The 20903-nt window shown below is 46.6% G+C and overlaps 1 protein-coding gene across 4 annotated transcripts in view; it reads left to right on the top strand.

Moving 5' to 3' along the window:
- LOC125453823 (collagen alpha-1(XVIII) chain-like) overlaps nucleotides 1-8549 on the top strand; it is a 284767-nt gene extending 276218 nt beyond the window's left edge. For all 4 annotated transcript variants that reach the window (XM_048533814.2, XM_048533813.2, XM_059647079.1 and 1 more), the window contains 2 exons: nucleotides 3148-3263; nucleotides 4445-8549. In XM_048533814.2, coding sequence (XP_048389771.2) covers nucleotides 3148-3263; nucleotides 4445-4658 — 330 coding nt within the window. In that variant the 3' untranslated portion in view covers nucleotides 4659-8549. The remainder of the gene's footprint in view (nucleotides 1-3147; nucleotides 3264-4444) is intronic.
- The last annotated feature ends 12354 nt before the right edge of the window (nucleotides 8550-20903 follow it).

Genomic DNA, 20903 nt, shown 5'->3' with positions numbered 1-20903 from the left:
AGCTCCTCTCTCTCTCTTTCTTTCTTTCTCTGCTCTGTAATGCTGCACATTCTTCCTCTTCAAATCAAGCCCACTTTCAAATGCTTCAATTGAACCTGCCCTCGGCACACTGTGAGGGAAGGCGTCCCGGACTGTAATCACTCGCCGTTCGGAAGGCTTCCTCTCAGATCACGTTTCTTCCTTTTGCCAGTTGCTGAAAATCTGTGACTCCCTTGTTCCAGATCCTGCCATGGAAAGCGAAGTGACTAGGAATGTACAACAGGGCTGACCTGGAGGTGCACAGATATCTCGGGGGGCGCTGGGGTTGGAGGAGCTGACATAGATAGGGAGGTAGGCAAGGGGTTTGGAGGGGGAGCAAGTGATGGTCAATGAGGCATTTGAAAATGCGGATGAGAGTTTTAAAAAGCAAGAGGTTGCCTAATCAGGGGCCGATGTAGATCAGCAGACATGGGGGAATCAGGGAGTGGGATTTGCTGCAAGTTAACACCCAGGACGCAGAAATTTGGATGATCTTGAGTTTACAAAGGGTGGAACGTGGGAGAACAGCCATGGGGTGGAGGGGAGGGGGGGTGGAGTTGGAAATGGCCAAATAAGAGGTGGCAAAAAAAAGAGCTGAGGCAACCGCGTAGTCATGAGATGTTACCAAGGGGGAACCAGTTCGGAACTGACCTTCCCATACAAGTAGTTTCCTCTTGTGTCTATTTGTCAGTGAGCGCTGACAGTCTAGAACACAACTCGAATTTTCGGATGACCCGCTGCACTGCATTTTTTTTAGACCTCATCTGGAGTTTTGAGTCCAATTGCGGGCACCACATTATAGGAAAGGATGTGAACGTATCAGGGAGCGTGTAAGAAGTGATTTACAAGAATGGTTCCAGGGATGAGGAAGGTCTGTTTTTAAGGATGGGTAGCAACTGTTCTCCATGAAGGGAACAGGGCTGAGGGGAGCCCAGACAGAGGGTTTCAAAATCATGAGGGGTTGGGTGGGGTGCGGGGGGGAAGCAGGGGCTTGGTGGCTGGAGAGGGTCAATAAGGAGAATAAGCAGAATGCTGTCAAAAGAACAAGGGCAGGGTTTGAGTGTGATTCGTAAATGAGTCAAAAAAAACATCTTTCACGCAGCGAGTAGTTGGGGGTCTGGAATGCAGTGCCCAGAAACGTGGTGGAGGCTGGTCGAATTGGCAAAGTCACGAGAGCAGTGGGATGATTGAGTAGAAATAATGTGCAAGGGTATGGATGGGAAGGCAGGAGATTGGCTTGATGCTCGTCTGTCGAGCTGGTGCAGGCACGATGGGCTGAGTGGTCTCATTCTGTGCCATGAAATTGCTTCCTGGACATGGCTGCGCTGGCTGGCGCTTTTGAACGAACCTCCTGGCGAAATTAACCCTCGGCGACAACTTGCGTTTGCGTGAGCATCTTTTGATGTAACGCACCACCACCCTCGACAGCATTGTCCGACCCAAGCTGACGTCCAGAGAGGTGAGGAGATCCGAGCAGGGACCACCCACTGCCTGATCAGAGCAGAGCTGGGTCTTCAAGGAGGGATGGGGAGGGGATCACACAGCTTGGCCAAGGGCAGTTGACACCATCGATGGAGTGATGCGGGCAGCCAGAATAGGAGGAGCGCGGGGATTCTGCAGAAATCTGGGGCCAGGCAGAGATTGTGGAGAGGGTGGTTCGATACCCACTGAGGAATTGGAAAGCGAGGATGTGAATTTTAAAATGGAATCATTTGGAACTTTTCAGTGTGCTAACCCCAGGTGAGATGAAATGCTGATCCATCTTGTTCTTATACTGTCCCTGGGATTGAAGGGGGCCTCACCTCCGCTTTGGTTGTTGGAAGGATTCTGAGAAAGTGGATAAGTTAGTTGGGAGGCCCACAGATCCTAGCAGAATCCAGGCTGCTGTTTGGAGGCTCGGTGTGCACTCTCCACTGCCTTGATCTTAACTCTTCACGTTCCTGAGCTCTCGACCTTGTCTTTGATGCCTTCCCAAATGAACTTTCTGCACTTCCAGTCGCCCTTGGGCTGGAGATCCTTGTGAGTAGCTGGGAAGGTTTGATCCGTTCTTTTAAGACTACCCAAAAGCATTTCCCACTGTCGTCCCGGGAATCACCCACTCCTGTCGAGCTCTGAATCAAGCTGCTTCTTTGGGAGAGTCCAGGCTCCCGGTGGGACAGTTTGGGGTGATTGCTGTCTTGAGGCTGGCCGTGTTAGCCTGGGAGATATTGTTGCTGTCAGACCACCCTCCATCACCCACCCACAAAGCTCTCGAGAGTGGTGCTTCACTGGTGGTACTTCCCCAGGGCTTTCAAGTATCTGCTGCCGTTTGTCCAATTTCACCAGTGGGCAGGACCGTAAGACAGAATCACAGAATCCCTACAGTGTGGGAGCACGCTATTCGACCCATCGAGTCCACACCGACCCTCTGATGCACATCCCACCCAGACCCGCCTCCCTACCCTATTCCCTGCAACCCTGCATTTCTCATGGCTAACCCACCTCAGCTACACACCCCTGAACACTACGGGCAATTTAGCACAGCCAACCCGCCTCGCCTGCACATCTTTGGGCTGTGGGAGGAAACCAGAGCACCCGGAGGTAACCCACACAGACACGGGGAGAATGTGCAAATTCCGCGCACACAGTCGCCCGAGGCTGGAATCGAACCCGGATCCCTGGCGCCGTGAGGCTGCAGTCCTAACCGCTGAGCCACCGTGCTAAGTCGGCCCATTCAGTCTGCTCCACCATTCGATCATGGCTGATGGGCTGGAACGCAGGAATCGTTGATGGCTGGGACCGCATGCACTGTCAACTATCGGAGAGAGGCAGAGCTGGGTATCATCTGACTGAGTGCATGGCACCTCCGAGACAATTCAATATCTCCAGCGTGCTCACTTTTTAAAACCAAAAGAACTGCGGATGCTGTAAATCAGGAACAAAAACGAAGTTGCTGGAAAAGGCCTGGCAGCATCTGTGAAGGAGAAAACAGAGTTAACGTTTCGGGTCCGGTTCTGAGGAAGGGTCTGTTTTCTCAGATGCTGCCAGATCTTTTCCAGCAACTTTGTTTTTGTTCCATGTTCATTGTTAACCTCAGGCAGTGCCGGGCAGGAATGAATGCGTGTTGAGATCTTCCTCTTCGCCCTTTAGGGACAGGTGCTGTTTGATAGTTGGAGTTCGCTGTTCTCTGGATCCCAGGCTCGCATCAAATCCAACACCCCGATCTATTCCTTCGACGGGAGAGATGTGCTCCAAGACCATGCCTGGTATGTGAATGCATCACTGTTAAGGTGGGAATTGACCTCACCAGGCTAGAGTGGTGTGAGGGAAAAGCACTGGAAACTAAAGCAAAGGAGGCAATGTTAGAGGGAGAGAGCAGAAACTCGAGCTTTAAGGAGGAGGGGTGGGGGCTGGGGAAATTGTGTGAGGAAATTCCACAATAGCTTCCGCCTTGGCCCCAGGATGGAAGGGAGAGAACAAGGATGCACATGAGGTCAGAGGGCAGTGATGGTGGTGTAGCTTACAAAAGCATTGAATTGCATTGAAATAGCATCTCACATGTTCTCAGGGGCGCCCAAAGCAACATAACGCATCTTACAGTGTAGTCACTGTGATAGAATTCTCCATTTCAATTGCCACTCGAGCTTTAAAGCGCAGATTGAGGGGCAAGCAGGAGACCAGCGGTGGAAAAATCCCACCCTTTTGACAAATAGTTCCGTGGGATCTCGCTGGTCCACCCAAGGGGATAAGGCATGTCCTCCGACCAAGCGCCTCATTCTGAAAGACGGTACGTGCGCTGCTGTAGTCCCTCCCACCCTCCCTCAGTACTGCCCCAGGTGTGTCAGCTGGAAAATTGTGCTCAAATCCCCCACAGTGGGGCTTGAACACACTGCGCTCCAATAGAGGGCAAGGCCACTGTGCGCTGGGCTACTGCTCACCCACAGGAGGTTGCCCCAGGAATGGAGGGTTTGAGTGATATGGGTAGGCTGGGACTGCTTTCACTGAAGTGTAGCAGGTTGAAGGGTGGCCTTATAGAGGCTTGTAAAATCATGAGCGGTATAGATAAGGGTGTGGCTTCCCTCGGATGTGGGATTTCAAGAGTCAGGGTATATTTTCAAGGTGAGGGGAGAAAGATTTTTTTTAAAAAAAGACTTTTTACATAAAGCGGTTGTGTGTGGGATGACCCTCCAAACGAAGTGGAGTTACAGTGTTTAAAAGGCATTTGGATAAGATCGCGAATAAGAAATGTTTTGAGGCATATGGGCCAAGAGCGGGCAGCTGGGACTAGTTTGGTTTGGGATTAGGGTCAGCGTGGACTGGTGGGACCGAAGGGACTGTTTCCGTGCTGGGTGGTTCTGTGGTAGATTCTCAATTCCTCGGGGGCCGGTTTCACTGACCGACTTTTTCTATCTGCTTCTTCCGCTCCTCCCCTTCCCCGATGCCTCAGGCCTGAGAAACTCATCTGGCACGGGTCAGACTCCAGAGGCCGCCGTCTCTCGCAGAGTTACTGTGAGGCCTGGAGGGAGTCCCAGGACGACAAGGTGGGCATGGCCTCCTCCCTGCTGAGCGGCTATCTTCTGGAGCAGAGGCCTAGCCCCTGTTCCAACTCCTTCATCATCTTGTGCATTGAGAACAGCTACCTGCCTCACACCCGAAAGTAAACTAGTCCCTCTCGCCACCGCTGGAGAACACTGGTCACCCTCAATGCCCAGGCGATGACGGTTTTTTTTTATTATTTGTTAAATGTACAGTTGTAATTTTTCGAAACGATTTGAGAAGAGTAAAATGGAAGAGAAGGAAAGGCCAAAGAGATCAGTTTTGAGTAAATGATTGCGATGATGTCGCTCACGATGATGACCCAGTGTACACTGGGAAGGGCCTGGAGGCACCTCAGCTAATGCAGATCTCCACCGTGTACATGTAACGTTTAATATTTGTATATGAAAAATCTGTGCGTGCAAATGTTTTGTTTTATTTGCTTACTTCCGAAAGTTAATCTTTGCTTCCCCGGATTCCCCTGTAGTTTGCTCTTTCCTTTCCTGTTGTTATCATTCAAAACGTGTTTCTTTTTTTCCCTCCCAAAAATTGCAAGCATATATCCACCGGTACTCATTTCCGTGTAAAGAAATTGGTTGAAATTCGCAATTACATAGGGTCGTGCGCCCCCCCCGCCCCCCACCTTTTGCCTCTCGACCGTACGCACAAGAGACGAGAGCGAGCCTCACTCTTCGTTGTCCGTTCACCCTGAGGCTGCCCCATTACCGGGAGACGCGCACAACTGTGCAGTCTTCCACTGGAGTTTGATCTGCCGAAGGCAGTGGGAGGCGAAAGTCCGTTAACGATGGCGTTCCTCTGGCTCTTGGGCCACAAATTGCCTGGCCTCTTCTACCTCCCCCTTCCCCCGCTTTCAAAATGCGCGCGGGGTTTTGGTAACAGCTTCATCATTTTGGCGTGGCTTTTGTCTGTTCTCGCACGGCCCTGAGAACGGGATGGACTCGACCCTTTTAATCCGCCCACCTCCTCGTCTGGCATCGGAATGAATGGTGGTTGGGGATTGGGGCGGTGCAGTTACAGGCCCCTGGGGTGAGCGGGGGATGGAATCGAGAAGGGAGTTCGACAACCAGCGAAGGAGGGGGTAGCAATGACCACTGAGGGACAGAAGTGGCAGTTCAATAAGGCCAGCTGATGCCCATTCAGAAGAGCATGCAGCCATTACAGTGGAATCTGTCCATCAAAAAAGAGAGAGGAAATTACTCTTTATGGAATACAGTGGGGGTCCAGAAGGCTACATCTAAAGTCTTACATCTTATGGGCTGAAATATAGGTTTATGTTAGGAGTCACCACGACAGAGAGATCATCCTATTACAATCTTGGGTTCATCCCATTGTAACGCAATAATAAAGCTCTTTTTAAGAAACCTCCACACCTACAAAATGCCAGCCGGGCGCAGTGGCAGATGAAGTGATGTTCCCAATAGGACTCGGTGCTTAGACTTTAACAGATGAATGTCACAATTTGCACCTGGCTCCACCCGGGACTAATTCTTGGAGCCTCGCCTCTGTTCAACGGGATTTACTGCAGCAGGCACAAGGGAATATCAAATTCCTGACAGGCTTGAGAGGCGGCGAATTGATAGAAACTTAGCACACTGGCGGGAGACCTCGCGTCCATTATCCCCCTTCTTATTTCTGGCCCAATGCGTTTTTGCTGACCCACCCCCGTGTAAAAATATTTCTCTGTATCCCCAGTCTAGAGCCCTGCCAATCAATTTGAATCGATGAACATTTCGTAGGTGGAGTATGTGTGAAGAAATGTCCCTGATTATACTTTCATCCTCCTTGGTACCAAAGACGCTTTCCATTCGTAAATGCCTAGTTCCCTTCAGTTTTATTTTTCCACGCGTGTTTCTAATATATGGGCAGCTGATATTTGAAAACTTAAAAGTGCGTCACCCATGTTCGAAATAACTTGCCGATGAAGTTTTGCCAAAATAAAAAGCATATGCCGTGTTAATTGACCAGCACTGCGCAACGACAGCGGAATATTCCGGAAGTTTGACACTGCCTGTAGCCTCGAACTGCGTTAAAGAGGTTCCCAGTGCAGTCAATGCACAAACTGGTCAGATTCCACAAGTCGGCTGCCACAACTCCTAAAAACCAGGGTGAAGCGAAGAGACGGTGATGTGACCGTCACATAGACATTGTTACTCTACTAGTAATCAGAAGGAGTTCAGATCCCGCTCTTTGAGAACTCGAACCCCAGTTTTGAAAGGAAAATTAGGAATCTCAAAGTCAAAATGCTGGTCTCAGCAAAAATGTTGTTTACTGAAAGGAATCCACCATTCTCCCCAGGTCTGGCCTACATACGGCACTGATCACGTCACAGGTAGAGTCTTACAAAGCCAGACACTGCAGATGCCGGAAATATGAAAGCAAAACAGATGCTGCCAGACCTGCTGAATATTTCTGCAGAGAGAGAGAGAGTAAAATGGAATTCACGTATTGAATTCAGTATGACTCCTCTCCGGAATGGATCTCTGTTCTTCTCTCTTTACAGGTGCTGAGTTTCTCCAACACTGTTCCTTTATTTCAGATTTTCAGCATCTGCAGGACTCTGGGCTTATTCCAATGTTTTGTCAGAACTGGTTGATTCTTAGCCGCTTCCCGCTGAACTTAAAACTCTGTATGTGTGTGTGAAGTGGTGCTAAGAGGCTGCGCAGGTTCTGTCAAACATATTGCTTTTGTTTTCGACAGAAGGGCGTGTGTTAGCAAGAGAAACTTACTCCATTTGGGGAAACAAGGAGGTGTTTTTTTATTCTTTTTTACCTCTGTCTCTCCACCCACCCCCCATCTCCACCACAGTCCTGGTCTAATTACTTCAGTGGTTGGGGGAGTAAAAGGTTAGTTCAGGTGGCTGGATGGCTGGTTTGCAACGCAGGGTGATGCCAACAGTGTGAGCTGAGGTTACCGTGTAGGTCCCACCCCCTCCCATCAGGTCAAGCTCACCACCCGTTGTTTCTCTTCAATGAGCCCCAATGCCCTGTGGGACAACAGCAACTTGACCTTACTCTGTGCTGGGTCACTTGTGCCCATGGAGGGTCTGAGTGACCATCCACTGATGCCGACGTTGGGTTGCCTCGGAAATGCTGGTCCCAACCACATGAGCTGTTCTACCTAAGCACCTGACTCCCGCACTCCTGCCGCTGACTAGCCTCAGCTTACATTGTCCTGGTCACCAACCTTCCAAGGCCAACACAGGAATGTTCCCTGTCCAGTTGCTTGGTACTTTACAACTGGCCAACAGCTCTTCCTTCCCCATGCCTGGTCATTTTGAAGCGAAAGCACTCTAAGAATTCTTCTCTCAAATAGGACGATGTTTTCTCCGGAATTGCTCTCAGGAATGGGCTGGAGATTTCGCCTTCAGCTCCTAGAGGCTCCGCGCTAACCTGCCTGTCCAAAAGATGGTCAGGTGGGCGTATTTGCCCATCTTCAACTGTGACAGACTCTGGTTACGTTCCTGTTCCAACACGCACAAAGCAAGAACAGTTCGATCTTTCAATACTGCGTTGGTCCAATGAGTTACATTTTGGCACACAGGGCAAGTGAAAACACCATCTCTTTTGGAAATCCCAGCTGAAAGTTGACAAATTCAGAGTTCGCCCCCCCCCTCCCCCCACCAACTTTGCAGTCGAAGCAAATTTCTTTTCTTCCCTTAAAAATCTGCCCCCAGCGTCCCGCTTCCAACCACTTGGCACGGATCCTACGTAGCTCCTGGACTACATGTTAACCATTTACCTCGGGTCATTATAGGGACATAGTTCGTATTCCAGCTGATGTCGCTGAAGTGAGTGCCTGCACTGAAATGCAACATTTAATCTTTCAGGAGTACACACTGTTTCCTGTGTCAAAAAAAATATTTTTTTAACTAACCGCAAAGGTGCTATGATTAAAACCTGTGAACGTGTGCGAGCACATTCTGTAGCTTTCTGTAACCTTGATGTTCAGTAAACACCTCTTACAAAATACCGAATAAAGATTATAAAGCCCTCTTATCTCTCGCTAGTTTTGTTTTGAGTGAAAGTATTTGATAGCAGCAATCTGTTATTTGGCCTGATTGATCCTTGTTTTGTGCTTTGCGTTGCTGCTTTAGGAGACAAGGCCGGTCTTGGTTTCGTTTTGTACGTTTTCGTAATAATATTGTGCGCGTTCCTTTATAAGTAAAACATAAAATTTACCCGATCTCTGTAGCAGCGTGCTACACCTAACGCGGGACGGAAGGAGTGCGGCGTGGTCAGAGGTGCCATGGTTTAGATAAAACACTAAACGTGTTGCCTGCCTTCTCAATGCTTGTAAGAAAATACAAAGTAGGAATGGTTCTCTGTTATTTATCCCTCCAACAGTATCTTTCAAAACAGATTATATGCCACACAATTTCATCCAGTTCTGGCCAACATATTTCAAAAAGGAGAGGAGGGTCCTCAACACATTGCCGGGGAAATTGACAAAGGATGGTTGCAGGGACAAGGGATTTAGACGCAGCGTTAGGCGTTGTTCTCCTTGAAGTGAAGGAGACAGAGGTGAACAAGGTTACAAGAACATAAGAGCTAGGAACAGGAGATGGCAATCCAGCCCTCGAGCCTGCTCCGCCATTTTACATAATCGTGGTTGATCTCATCTCGGCCTCAGCTCCACTTTCCTGCCTGATCTCCATAATCCCTCCAACCCCATTACTAACTAAAACTTCTGTTTATTTGGCCCGTAAATTTAGTCTATTGCCCAGCATCCGCTGTGCTCTGGGGCAGTGAATTCCACAGATTCACAGCCACTAGAAAACTCATTTCTTTTCATCTCTGTTTAAAAATCTGTGACTCCTCATTTTCAAGCTGTGACTGCTCATTCTAGCTTGCCCCATATGGGACCAGCCCCTCTGTATCTCTTTTATCAGCCCTCTTTAGCAATGCATACACTTCAATTACATCGCCTTTTATTCCTCTAAACTCGAGAGAGGATATTATGCCAGGATTATGTAAAGTAGGTGAAGAATAGCTTGTAGGAGACGGATTGAAAGGTTTGGGTGAGAAACACAGGCAGTGTTGGAGGGTGATGTGAGGAAGATGTTTGCCTGCGGTGTGGTGAGTGGTAATGACCTGGAGATTTCTGCATTAGAACCGAATGTGGAGGCAATCATAGAGTTGTAGAGGTACGCAGCATGGAAACAGGCCCTTCGGCCTAACTTGTCCATGCTGACCGCATATCCTAAATTAATCTGGTGCCATATGCCAACATTTGGTCAATATCCCTCTAAATCCTTTCTATTCATGTACCCATCCAGATGCCTTTTAAATGTTGTAATTGTACCAGCTTCCACCACAGCCCATGGCAGCTCATTCCATACATCCACCATCCTCTGCGTGAAAATGTTGGCCATTAGGTCCCTTCTAAATCTTTCCCCTCTCACCTTAAACCTATGCTCTCTAGTTCTGGAACCACTTGCCCACTTTATTTACTTAAAATTCAGGCCAGAATCATCCTTATTCTCTTTACTGATCTCCTACACACTGGTCATTGCAGCACCTTGCTCAAGAACTAGTGTGTGCCTGTGCCCAATCTCAATATCCAGCATTAAGCACAAAAGTATCAGAGGATCCAACCCACTGGCTCAGACAAACCAATACCATTCCAGGTTCAACCTCTAGTCTATGTTGTTATGTAATAGATATGGACAAGCATATGGACGTACATGGAATAGTGTAGGTTAGATGGGCTTCAGATCAATATGACAGGTCGGCACAACATCGAGGGCCGAAGGGCCTGTACTGTGCTGTAATGTTCTATGTTCTATGTTCTATGGACTCCCTTACCCTACCATAAAGTTGCCATAGTCGGAGAGGACCAGAAGGCTTTCTCTCGTTGCAGAGAGATGACTGGTGGTGATTTAACTGAGGGCCACCGTGCCTCAGACAAGGGGCAATGTTGAAATGGCAGCACCTCATGGTGACTTCAGCTGAACCCACACTGTTGGCAACACTCTGCATCACAAACAAGGCATCTAGCCAACTGAGCTAACCGTCACCTTTCAATTACTGATACATGGAGGTATCTAGTGTGTAGTATAGTTACAATGATCTAACGTAGAGTACTGGCTGGATTTTCATTCTGGTCAGGGCCAATGTGGCTACCTGCTGCATGTGAATGGATAGCCATCCCAGTGCGTACCAGAAACAGACATGTGCCAAATGGTTGGAGATGGAACAAGCTGGCAAAGCTGCAAACCAATTAATGTGCCCACCTCTTGTTAAAAATTCAGCTCCACAATCTTTGGGTTTGGGAGAGCAAGGTTTGATAAGTGATTACATACATAGCATTTACAACTCAAAACATTCTAGTTTGTCTTACAGGTCCAGAACCTTTTTTCATTCAACCCTCATCAACATATTCCATTCACCCTCATGTGCTTCCCTAGCTGACTGTTAAGTAGATCTATTTAATTAATCTCAACTATTCCTTGTGATGGTGTGTTCTATGTTCTATGAGCAAAGACTTTTTTTTTCCTGAACTATCCTTTTGGATTTTTTAGTGACTGTCTTATATTTATAGTGCCTGGTTGTGGTCTAGTCTGGAACTGGAAACATCTCTAACGATTGTTTAGTCACCTTAAAAGCCTTAAGCATATAATCCCAAATGGTATTTTAGTGAACATTTCCCTCAGTAGTTAAAACAGTTATAAATTGGCTGATGAAGCACATTGTTTCCAGCATGTTAACCAGTTACTTTGTTTCAAGGTGTTATGTTGGTTAGTAATCAGTAACTGGATTGGCTTTTTTTCCAGTTACTTCAGACAGAGGCAGATAATCTCAACATATAAAATTGACGCTCACTGTTGATATCCTTGCAATGCAGTTGTTTGAAGAGTGAAAGAACTTTAAAACTCTATAATCAAGAACACCAAAGTTTTGCTCCACTTTTGTCACTCACTTCATCAACTTTTTCTGTTGATCGGGATAAACAGAGATGCTACACTACGTTTTCTCCTCTTGGGTATATGCTGACTATACATCAGTTTCAGATATTCAATTTTCCTGCATATAATGCCCGCCTGCACTCTCTAGCCTCCTCGACATGTTCACAGTGCACAGAGTTAAAGGGGCTAATTTGGGTGTAGTTCCTGAGGTGTCAAGTATAGATCTCTGAAGCCCTTGTATGGATGACTTCAGAAAGAAATGGACATTTGGGGAATGTAAAGCCACGGCGGTAGGGCAGGGGAGTGAGGTTAATGGGAATGTGCACAAAGGAGACAATGACTTCCTTCTGTGCAATTTTTTTAAAATTAGTGCTGCTGTGAAGGAACGTGGTCACCAGTTGTACCCAGTGAAATCCCAAAAGAGGCAGCGAGTTAATAAAGAACAGAGATTACGATTTGAGCAATGCTGCTGGAGGGGTAAATATTGACCAGAACACTGTGGGAAAGACTGTTATTTTCCAATAGGGAATTGTCAGTCTTAGAGCAAGTGTCAGCCAAACATTGCAGCTTGGAACATGAGATCTGCCCTGGAACCATGACTGTCTTTCCACTGTAGGATACCCGGCTCAAAGCATCTACCCCTGCCCCTGACCCCCAGGCTGGCTGCCAAGCCAGCTTTTAGCTGTATTGGATCTTGCAGCCTCAACACTGTCCCTTACACCAACTTCACCCATTCAGCATGGGTCCTTGTCCCTGCGTGAACACTCGCCGGACACAGCAGATGTGTGGTGGGGAAAGAAACTACGTAACTCGGAGCCGTTAGCGCAGCATCGGCTTGCTGCATCAGCTCTCAGTCAAAGTCAAAAATGTAGACCACTGATAACAAAATGTGAAGCTGGATGAACACAGCAGGTCAAGCAGCATCCTAGGAGCACAAAAACTCCTGAGAAGCTGCTTGGCCTGCTGTGTTCATCTAGCTTCACATTTTGTTATCTTGGATTCTCCAGCATCTGCAGTTCCCATTATCAATGTAGACCACTGTTCAGCCAATTTTCACACAGAAAAAGTTCGACCCCTGGCCGTGCTTTCTGGAGCCATTGGCTGAGGAAGCAATGTCAGGCCAGGACAAGAGAGAAACTCCCAAGGCCCTGGTGACTCTCGGGAACTTTATAATTCCATGTGGCTGCAGCAGTCCAGCTTTTGGAGTTGCAGAACCTATGCTGCCTTCAGCCAAAATGCCCATTTGGTTAGCACTGGGCTCTGATAGCAAGCAGGTAAAGGAGGAGGAGGCCATTCAGCACACCCCCCCCCCCCCCCCCCCCACCGGCCCCGAGCCTCTTCTACCACCCCGTCTGACCAATTTGAACAACTTCAACTTTACTGGATTTGGTCAAAGAGCTAGTTTTGCTGGACTCTCCCTGCAGATCTGAAAACAGGCAGGGCAGGGAAGGTGTTCAGCAAGTGGCTGTCATGTGCAGTGTTCAAACGATGCAAAGTTCTTCCTTCAACCCTGTCAATAACAATAAATAATGTGCGCATTAAGGAGGGGAAAGTGAGGCCAGTGATGGTGATGTCCATGGAGAAGCTCCGGCGCAGAAAGAAGACACTGTGCCTGTCCTAACACCCACAAACAATGACGTGACAAATGACTGTCAGGCACAGGAGCGGAAGTGGGCCACTCAGCCCACTGAGACTGCTCTGCTATTCAATGACTTCATGGCCGACCTGATAATCCTCAATTCCACTTTCCTGCCCTTCCCCCCCATCCCCATACCCCTTGATTCCCCTTCCTAATTAAAAAATATATCTACATCAGCATTGAATGATCTGGCCTAGGCACTGTAGTGAAGAAATCCACAGATTTATTATGCTCTGAAAGAAGAAATTTCTCCTCATCCAAGTCTTAAATGTCTAACCCATTATTCTGAGGTTATACCCAGAGATGTGCCTCCAAGGTCAGTGTATCTTTCCTTAGAGAGGGAGAGCAAAACTGTTCACAGTACTCCAGATGTGGTCTACTGAGTAGCTTGTGTAGCGATAGCAAGATTTCTCTATTTCTATACTCTTTGAAGTAAGACTAACAATTACATTTGTCTTCCCAATTACCTGCTGAAATTCTAAGATGGCTTTTTGTGATTCATTCACAATGACTCCCAAACCCCTCTATTCTGTAGCTTTCTGCATACTTTCCACATTGAAATAATAGTCAGCTCCTCGATTCTTCCTGCCAAAGTGCGTAACTTCACATTTTCCCACATTAAATCCCATCTGCCGATCTTTTGCCCATTTCCTTAATCTGCCCTTCCCCCACTGTGCACCCCTTGAGTCATCCTCAGCTTCCCTGTTTTTACTGTCTACCTCTTGTTTGGTCAGCTTTTGCTGGTTTTTAAAATTTTCCTAATGCTCTGGCTTACCACTAATCTTTGCCACATTGTAAGTAATTTTGCAATTTGATGCTATCCTTAATGTCCCTGGTTATTCCTGGTTGTTATGTGCCTTTCCTAGAATCCTTCTTTCTCACCAGGATACATCTTCGCTGTGAGCTATAAACTATTTTCTTAAATGACTGCTATTGTTTCTGAGCCATTTTTGTTGCTAAACTCCTTCCTCTATAAATCTGCTCTCATTCCTTTGTAATTACTCATAATTAAGCTAAGCACAGTTGTTTCTAATTCCAAGTCCCTCCCTCTCAAACTGAATTCTCGGTTTACCATGTTATGATGGCTGTTGACATCATTTATTAAAGCTTGCTTCATTATACATCACCAGATATAAAATACCCCAGTCCCTGGATGGACCTACAACATTGCTCTTGGAAACTGTCTAAAACACACCATGAATTCTTGTCATGGCTGTCTCTGCCAACCGGACTATCCCAATCTACACAAAGGTCAGAGTCAGCCATGATTAATGTACTTTTTACGTGCTGTCCTTAGCTCTAATGTAAAGCTACTGTTCAAGAGTCATAGAGCAGTACAGCACAGAAACAGACCCTTCGGTCCAACTCGTTCATGCTGACCAGATATCCTAAATTAATCTAGTCCCATTTGCCATCATTTGGTCCTTATCCCTCTTAAATCCTCCCTATTCATATACCCATCCAGATGCCCTTTAAATGTGGTAATAGCACTGGCCAGGTGACCCAGCTACAGTCGTAGAAGGACTTGCGTTTATATAGTGCCTTCTGCAACCTCATTAGCTGGAACGCCGAGGAGAATGCTCCTGCAGTAGTGTCACGGGAGCTTTCACGTCCCCCTGAGAAGGCAGGCGAAGCCTTAGTTTAACACCTCCCTGAGAGCCCACCTGTGCTGAGCTGGTGTATCAGTCTGGGCTGTTGCTCAGACTTCTGCAAGTGTGTCTTGAACCCATCATTAATCATTTCCGTTGAAAACTGATCTTTTATTTAAAAAAAAACGTTTGCCACAGGAGGTGCACTGACGACACCAACGTTTAATGCCCAGCTCTGATTGCAACTTAAGGGTCAACCTCATTGCTGTATACCTGGAGTCAAAATTTAGGCCAGACCAGGTTAATAATGGCATTAGTGAACCAGAGAGGTTTAAATTACAATCAACAGTGATTGCCAATGGGCTAGCCTATTCAAAAATGGCACAGTGGCTCAGTGGTTAGCACTGCAGCCTCACGGCGCTCCCAGGGACTCAGGTTCAATTCCAGCCTCAGGGCGACTGTCTGTGTGGAGTTTGCACATTTTCCCCATGTCCGCGTGGATTTCCTCCAGGAGCTCCAGTTTTCTCCCATGGTCCCAAGATGTGTAGTGGATTGGCTGTGCTAAATTACCCATAGTGTTCAGGGAGGCGTGGATTATAGAAGGATGGGTCTGGTTGGGATGCTGTGAGGGCTGGTGTGGACTTGTTGGGCCGAAGGGCCTGTTCCCACACTGTAAGGATTCTATGGACGGGAAAAACACCCAGAACAGTACACTGGGGCTCTGGATTAATAGCCCAATGGCATTATTGCCCCTACAGCTGCTTGCGAATGCCAGGCAAAACAGAGAAGACTCCCTTGAACCGGCTGATCGAAACAAAAAGTTGAATTGAAGGCAGGATGAGAACAGCAGCTCTGTTAACAGACTCAGTGCCTCACCCTTCCCAGAGAAAAGTACTGAACAGCCACAATTGTATTGAACCGAGGAGTAGTCTGAAGGGACAGAAAGGGTCTCCTGTTCCCTCCAGTCACTGCGTTTTCGTGATCATCTGAAGCAGTGAGCCCCCTGGCCTTTGAGGAAAAAAGAAATTCTCAAAATATATGCCCAGACGACTGAAGGCTCATTCCCATTGGTGCATGACAGAGTAGAAATACAGTAATGGAGAGGGCTGAATGTTGCACAACCAAAAATAGGACAAGCAGGAGGCCTCAGTGGAATTTATACAGAAAAATAGTGGATAATAATATAACACCAGTGTACATATGTTTTTAATTGGAGGTAGAGCTAGAATGGGAGCCAATGTAGATCAACGGATATAGGAATGATGGGCGAATGAGATTTGTGCACAAGTTAGGATAAAATTAGCAGTGATTTGAATGAACTCGATTTTGTTTTGTTCTTGTGGTGTGGGAGTCACTGGCGAGCCTATATTGTTCAGTACTTTTTCTGGAACATTGTCACAGCCTTTGCGTATCCAGAGTCTTCAGCCATTTCTTGATATCGTGTAGAGTGAATCAATTTGGCTGAAGACTGGTATCTGTGATGCTGGGGACCACTGGAGGAGGCCATGATGGATCATCCATTTGGCACATATGGCTGGAGATCGCTGCAAAAGTTTCAGACTTACCTTTTGCTGACACATGTTGGGTTTCTCCATCCTCGATGGGGATGTTTGGATGTCAATTGAACAATTCCAGCTCTTTCTATCACTTGCTGTTTATGCTGTTTAGTGGAGAAGTAGTCCTGTTTGGTGGCTTCACCAGGTTGACACCTCATTTTTTTGGTGTGTGCCCAACGCTGCGCCTGGCATGCCCTCCTGCACTCTCCATTGAACCAGGATCGATCCCCTGGCTTGATGGTAATGGTTGAGTGGGGGATATGCTGGGCCATGAGGTTGCAGATTGTGCTAGAGTATAATTCTGCTGCTGTTGATGGCCCACAGTGCATCATGGATGACCAGGCTTGAGTTGCTAGATCTGTGTGAAGTCTGTCCCATTTAGCACTGTGATAGTGCCACACAACACGATAGAGGTCATTCTCGATGTGATAAGGACTGCACAAGAGTCACCCTCTACTGATATTGCCATGGCCAGATGCACCATAACAGATTGGTCAAGTATGTTTTTCCGTTGTTGGTTCCCTCACCACTTGTTACAGACCCAGCCAAGCAGCTATGTCCTTTAGAACCCGACCAGCTCAATCAGTAGTACTGCTGCCAAGCCACTCTTAGAGATGGGCATGGAAATCCCCCACCCAGAGTACATTTTGTGCCCTTGCCACTCTCAATGCTTCCCACAAGTGTTGTTCAACGTGGAGGAGTACTGATTCGTCAGCTAACAGAGTGTGGTATGTAGTAATAAGCAGGAGGCTGCCTAGCCCATGTTTGACTTGAGGCCAGAGGCTTCATGGGGTTTGGATTCAATGTTGAGAAACTGTTTTCTGTCTGTGTATCACTGTACCACTACCTCAACCACTGGTGCACAGGCCACTGTAAGGTATGATTCCAAGTGTGCGACTATGTCAGGTTATTGACTGGCTAGTCCTTGGGGTAGAATTCCCAATTTAGACACTGGGCGGACTTTACAGGATTAAGAGCTAGATTCACCATTGTCATTTCCCAGTGCTGAAGTCTGATACAGTCTCGTTATGCCATTTCAGAACTAATCACATTGCTATGGATCTGGAATCACTTGTAGACCAGACCAGATAAGGACAGTATTCTGCAGCCATGATAGTGAACAACAAATTTTTTCACTGCCATGGTGAGATTTGAACTACGCTCCCATGACGTTAGGCTGGATTTCCTCACTTACGGACATTACCACGATGCGTCCACTTCCCTAACTTTTTCTAGAGAGGCCAAAGAGGAGTATATTGGACTGGTCAGTTCTACAGCTCATGCAGGCATGGATGAGGGCTTCAGTAGTAGATGAGGTAAGGCCAAAGGCAGTGCGATATTACAGAGATGGAAGCAGTTGGCCTTGGCGAGGGAGACAACACAGGAGCAGCTGGGGTTAGGGAATGGAGATGGCCGCAGAGTGGAGTTTGTACACAGTGAATTTCAGTTCAACTGATACTCAATGTTGAAGAAGCAACTGGCAAACGTTGAGGCACTGGGCTCGTCAAGAAAAGCCAGAATGAATTTCTGGTTGTAATTCTTTTGTTGAGGTGACAGATGTCTCATAATTTTGTGATCCTCCTAGAGCTAACATTACAGCTCTACACTGAAGATGAGAAATTGAATTTCCGTCTGCTGAGAACAGCACATTCCAGGTCACATCAATTCACTACGTTGAAGCAAGTAACTTCTCCCTCTCGCTTCTGCTTCTCATGTCAATTTGCCTTAAATCTGTGACCATTGGTCACCAAGTCCCCCACTCAGAGACTGCACTTTGAACATTCTCTCCCCATCGACTCTAGCCACTGTATAGGCATATCCATCACTGATTAATGTTCTCTGCTCTAAAATGAGAACAAACCCTGACTTCTGCAGCCTCTGCAAATAAGTTTCTCCTCCCTGGCACCATTCGAGGTGAATGCCTACTGCACTGTTTCTAACATCTTAACATGCCGCCTCAAGTACAGTATCCAGGATTGGGGCTGGAACACTCCAAACTCCATATGAGAATCCTACAATCTTTCGGGCTGAGAGGCCTAACCAGTACATATGAAAGTGTATGTCATAATAAGTATCGTTACTACCCAGGCACAGAAACCATTCTGGCCTAGATTAAACCAGACAACCTTGGAGATTCGAAAAGAAAACTTCACACCACAATGTGTCAATGTTGAATATCTTACAAACTTTATTTTAATAATAAAATCATTAATTACAAAGCAAAAAATGTACCATGTGTACTGTGAAATGAAAACAGCAAAACAAAAGCTTGTAATATTTCTAACCAATTCAGAATTGTGATTGACTTAAATAAAAGTACTGCATATACAAGTAGTAACACCGTGAACCCGGCTTCATGCTATTGTTCAACAAGAGTTACTGACAGGTTATTTCACACTGATCCACACAAGGGGTTCTCTGGGCACAAGGCTTTGCTACAAGCTTTGGGGTTCACTTCCATTTCTGCATTTTTCTCGACACTCTCTTTAGCCCAGAGGCAAAGCACAGCATTGTGAACAGAATGCAGAATGAGTAAAACCACACACACTCCATTCACATATCTGATGGGGGGGTAATTCGGACTGTGTGTGAGATTTTGTTCAATGGGTGTTAGTGGATCGGAATGTTTTTGCATCTTTTCCAGTTCACAATTCCACCGATGGGTGAAATTTGGGTCCATGTTCTATTAGGACTGGGCTGCAGCTGCTTGAACACAGTTCAGAAGATGGCAATTTCACATCGTGCTCTAGTAGCCTGATCTCGGCTGGTCCTGCAGTACAGTAACTACAGGAGTGCTGCAAAACTCAGGAGTTTTATCCTGAGGGTAAGGACCTGTCTGCACTCAGATATGAGCGTCAAGGTAATAGGGGCGCTCTCCTGGGGTCCTGGCAAATATTTATCCCTCAACTCAATGGGACTAAAACAAATAATCTAACCATGAACACACCATTTGCTGTGTGGAAATGAGCTCCTTGTGTTTCCTACATTGCACCAGTGTCTATGCTTCAAAAGGGCCCAGATTCTAAATTGCCCGTAAAAAGGACATTGGGGAATTCTGAATGCACGGAAAAGGCAACACTCAAATGCAAGTCTCTCTTCTCACGGATCCAGTGGCTCAACTTCACAGAACCTGAATCTTGCTGAAAAGAGAGACAGAAGTGTTTCTGAAGCATTTCATCTGCGCCACTCTTCAGGACTAACCCTTGAACAGAACTTCAGGCTGGCAAATGGTTTGGACAGGAAGGAGGGAGGAAAGAGTAGTGAGTGGCGGATGGTGGGGTGAAGAAGAGGTAAACAGGGATTTTGCAACACTGGCTACAAATAATTGGAAACTGCATGACCCCTCTTAACAGTCGTGCACTATGAAATACAATCAATAATGGACAAGGAGGATTGCAAATGATCTCTCCACCTCCACACAACACAATCTGATCCTAAATCACCTAAAACATTCCAGTAAATCCCACAACTTACGTCTGACTTCAAAGGTTACAGATTTATTTTGGCATAAAAACGCAAATAGATTTATTTACACAATACTGCTTGAAGTAATTACAAAATAACAGACAATATGAAGATACTAGCTATTTAAAATCGAGGTACATCATGAAACTGTAGGTAACAGAAAAGATGTTTGATACAGTGACCATGTAATAGGATAAACATTGCATCATTGCATCAAATTATCAATTGATAAATGGATTCACTTACTGCTACCTTTAATACTGAAACAGAACTAATCACCCACCAGGGAGTAAAATGGGCAGTGGACCACTGGCCATCTAACAGGATGGGAGTGGACACAGGATCTGCAGATCTCTCTGTCACAGGTGCCACTATTTCACACCAGAACAAGAGAGTTGGAGAAAGCAGCATCTGGCTAGAAACTGGCTTCACTCTTCGGATTAAGTCAAGCATTTGTGTGGATCTACTTCATCTTAAAGTTGAGGAGGACCCCCAGAACTCGAGATGAAGGAACTCATGTGTATGTAGACCTTAGACGATTACATTAAAAAAAAAACAGCCTGATTGGCTTGCACTAGCGTTTATGTTCCACACCTCTTCCTATTCAATTCCAACTCGCCCTATCCTCCTATTCCAAGCTTCCTCATGAGTTTGTTTGGCTGGCCCTAAATAAAACTACACCTCACACATCAACTACTCCCTGCGGTAGCAGGTTCCACATCTTCCCTGCTGTTTACTGTGCACGAACAGATTGAGAGTGTTCATTTGCAAGTCAGACCCCCAAAATACCAATAAGAAACAGGCTGCATGATTTTCCCTAGCTATTCCACCATTGGCAAACTCACATGATCCATATAAGCAGCAATTCAGATCACTCGTTTCTTGGATAAAGTATCACTGGAGTAAATTTAGAAAGGTGTCCAACATGAGCTTATATACTGTGATGCCCTTGATGGTCAAAAGTTATAAAATCAAACCATTGGTGAGCAATTGTTGGATGGAGATTGCACAGGCTTTGACAACACTGAGGCACCTCATGCCTCAGAGATAGAAAAGTGTGGTTTCAAATGCTATGCCTGACAAATAGTCTAAGCTGGTGTTTTAGTGCTGCGCTGAGGGGGTGCTGCACTGCCAAGGGAGATGGGAAGCCAAGGTCTTGACTCCCATGACCGCGCTGCAATGAAGGGTTCTGCCCA

The sequence above is a fragment of the Stegostoma tigrinum genome, chromosome 7 (assembly GCF_030684315.1).
Source record: "Stegostoma tigrinum isolate sSteTig4 chromosome 7, sSteTig4.hap1, whole genome shotgun sequence".
NCBI lineage: Eukaryota > Metazoa > Chordata > Chondrichthyes > Orectolobiformes > Stegostomatidae > Stegostoma > Stegostoma tigrinum.
The sequence above is the reverse complement of the archived record's forward strand: the minus strand, read 5'-3'. Positions and strand labels throughout refer to the sequence as shown.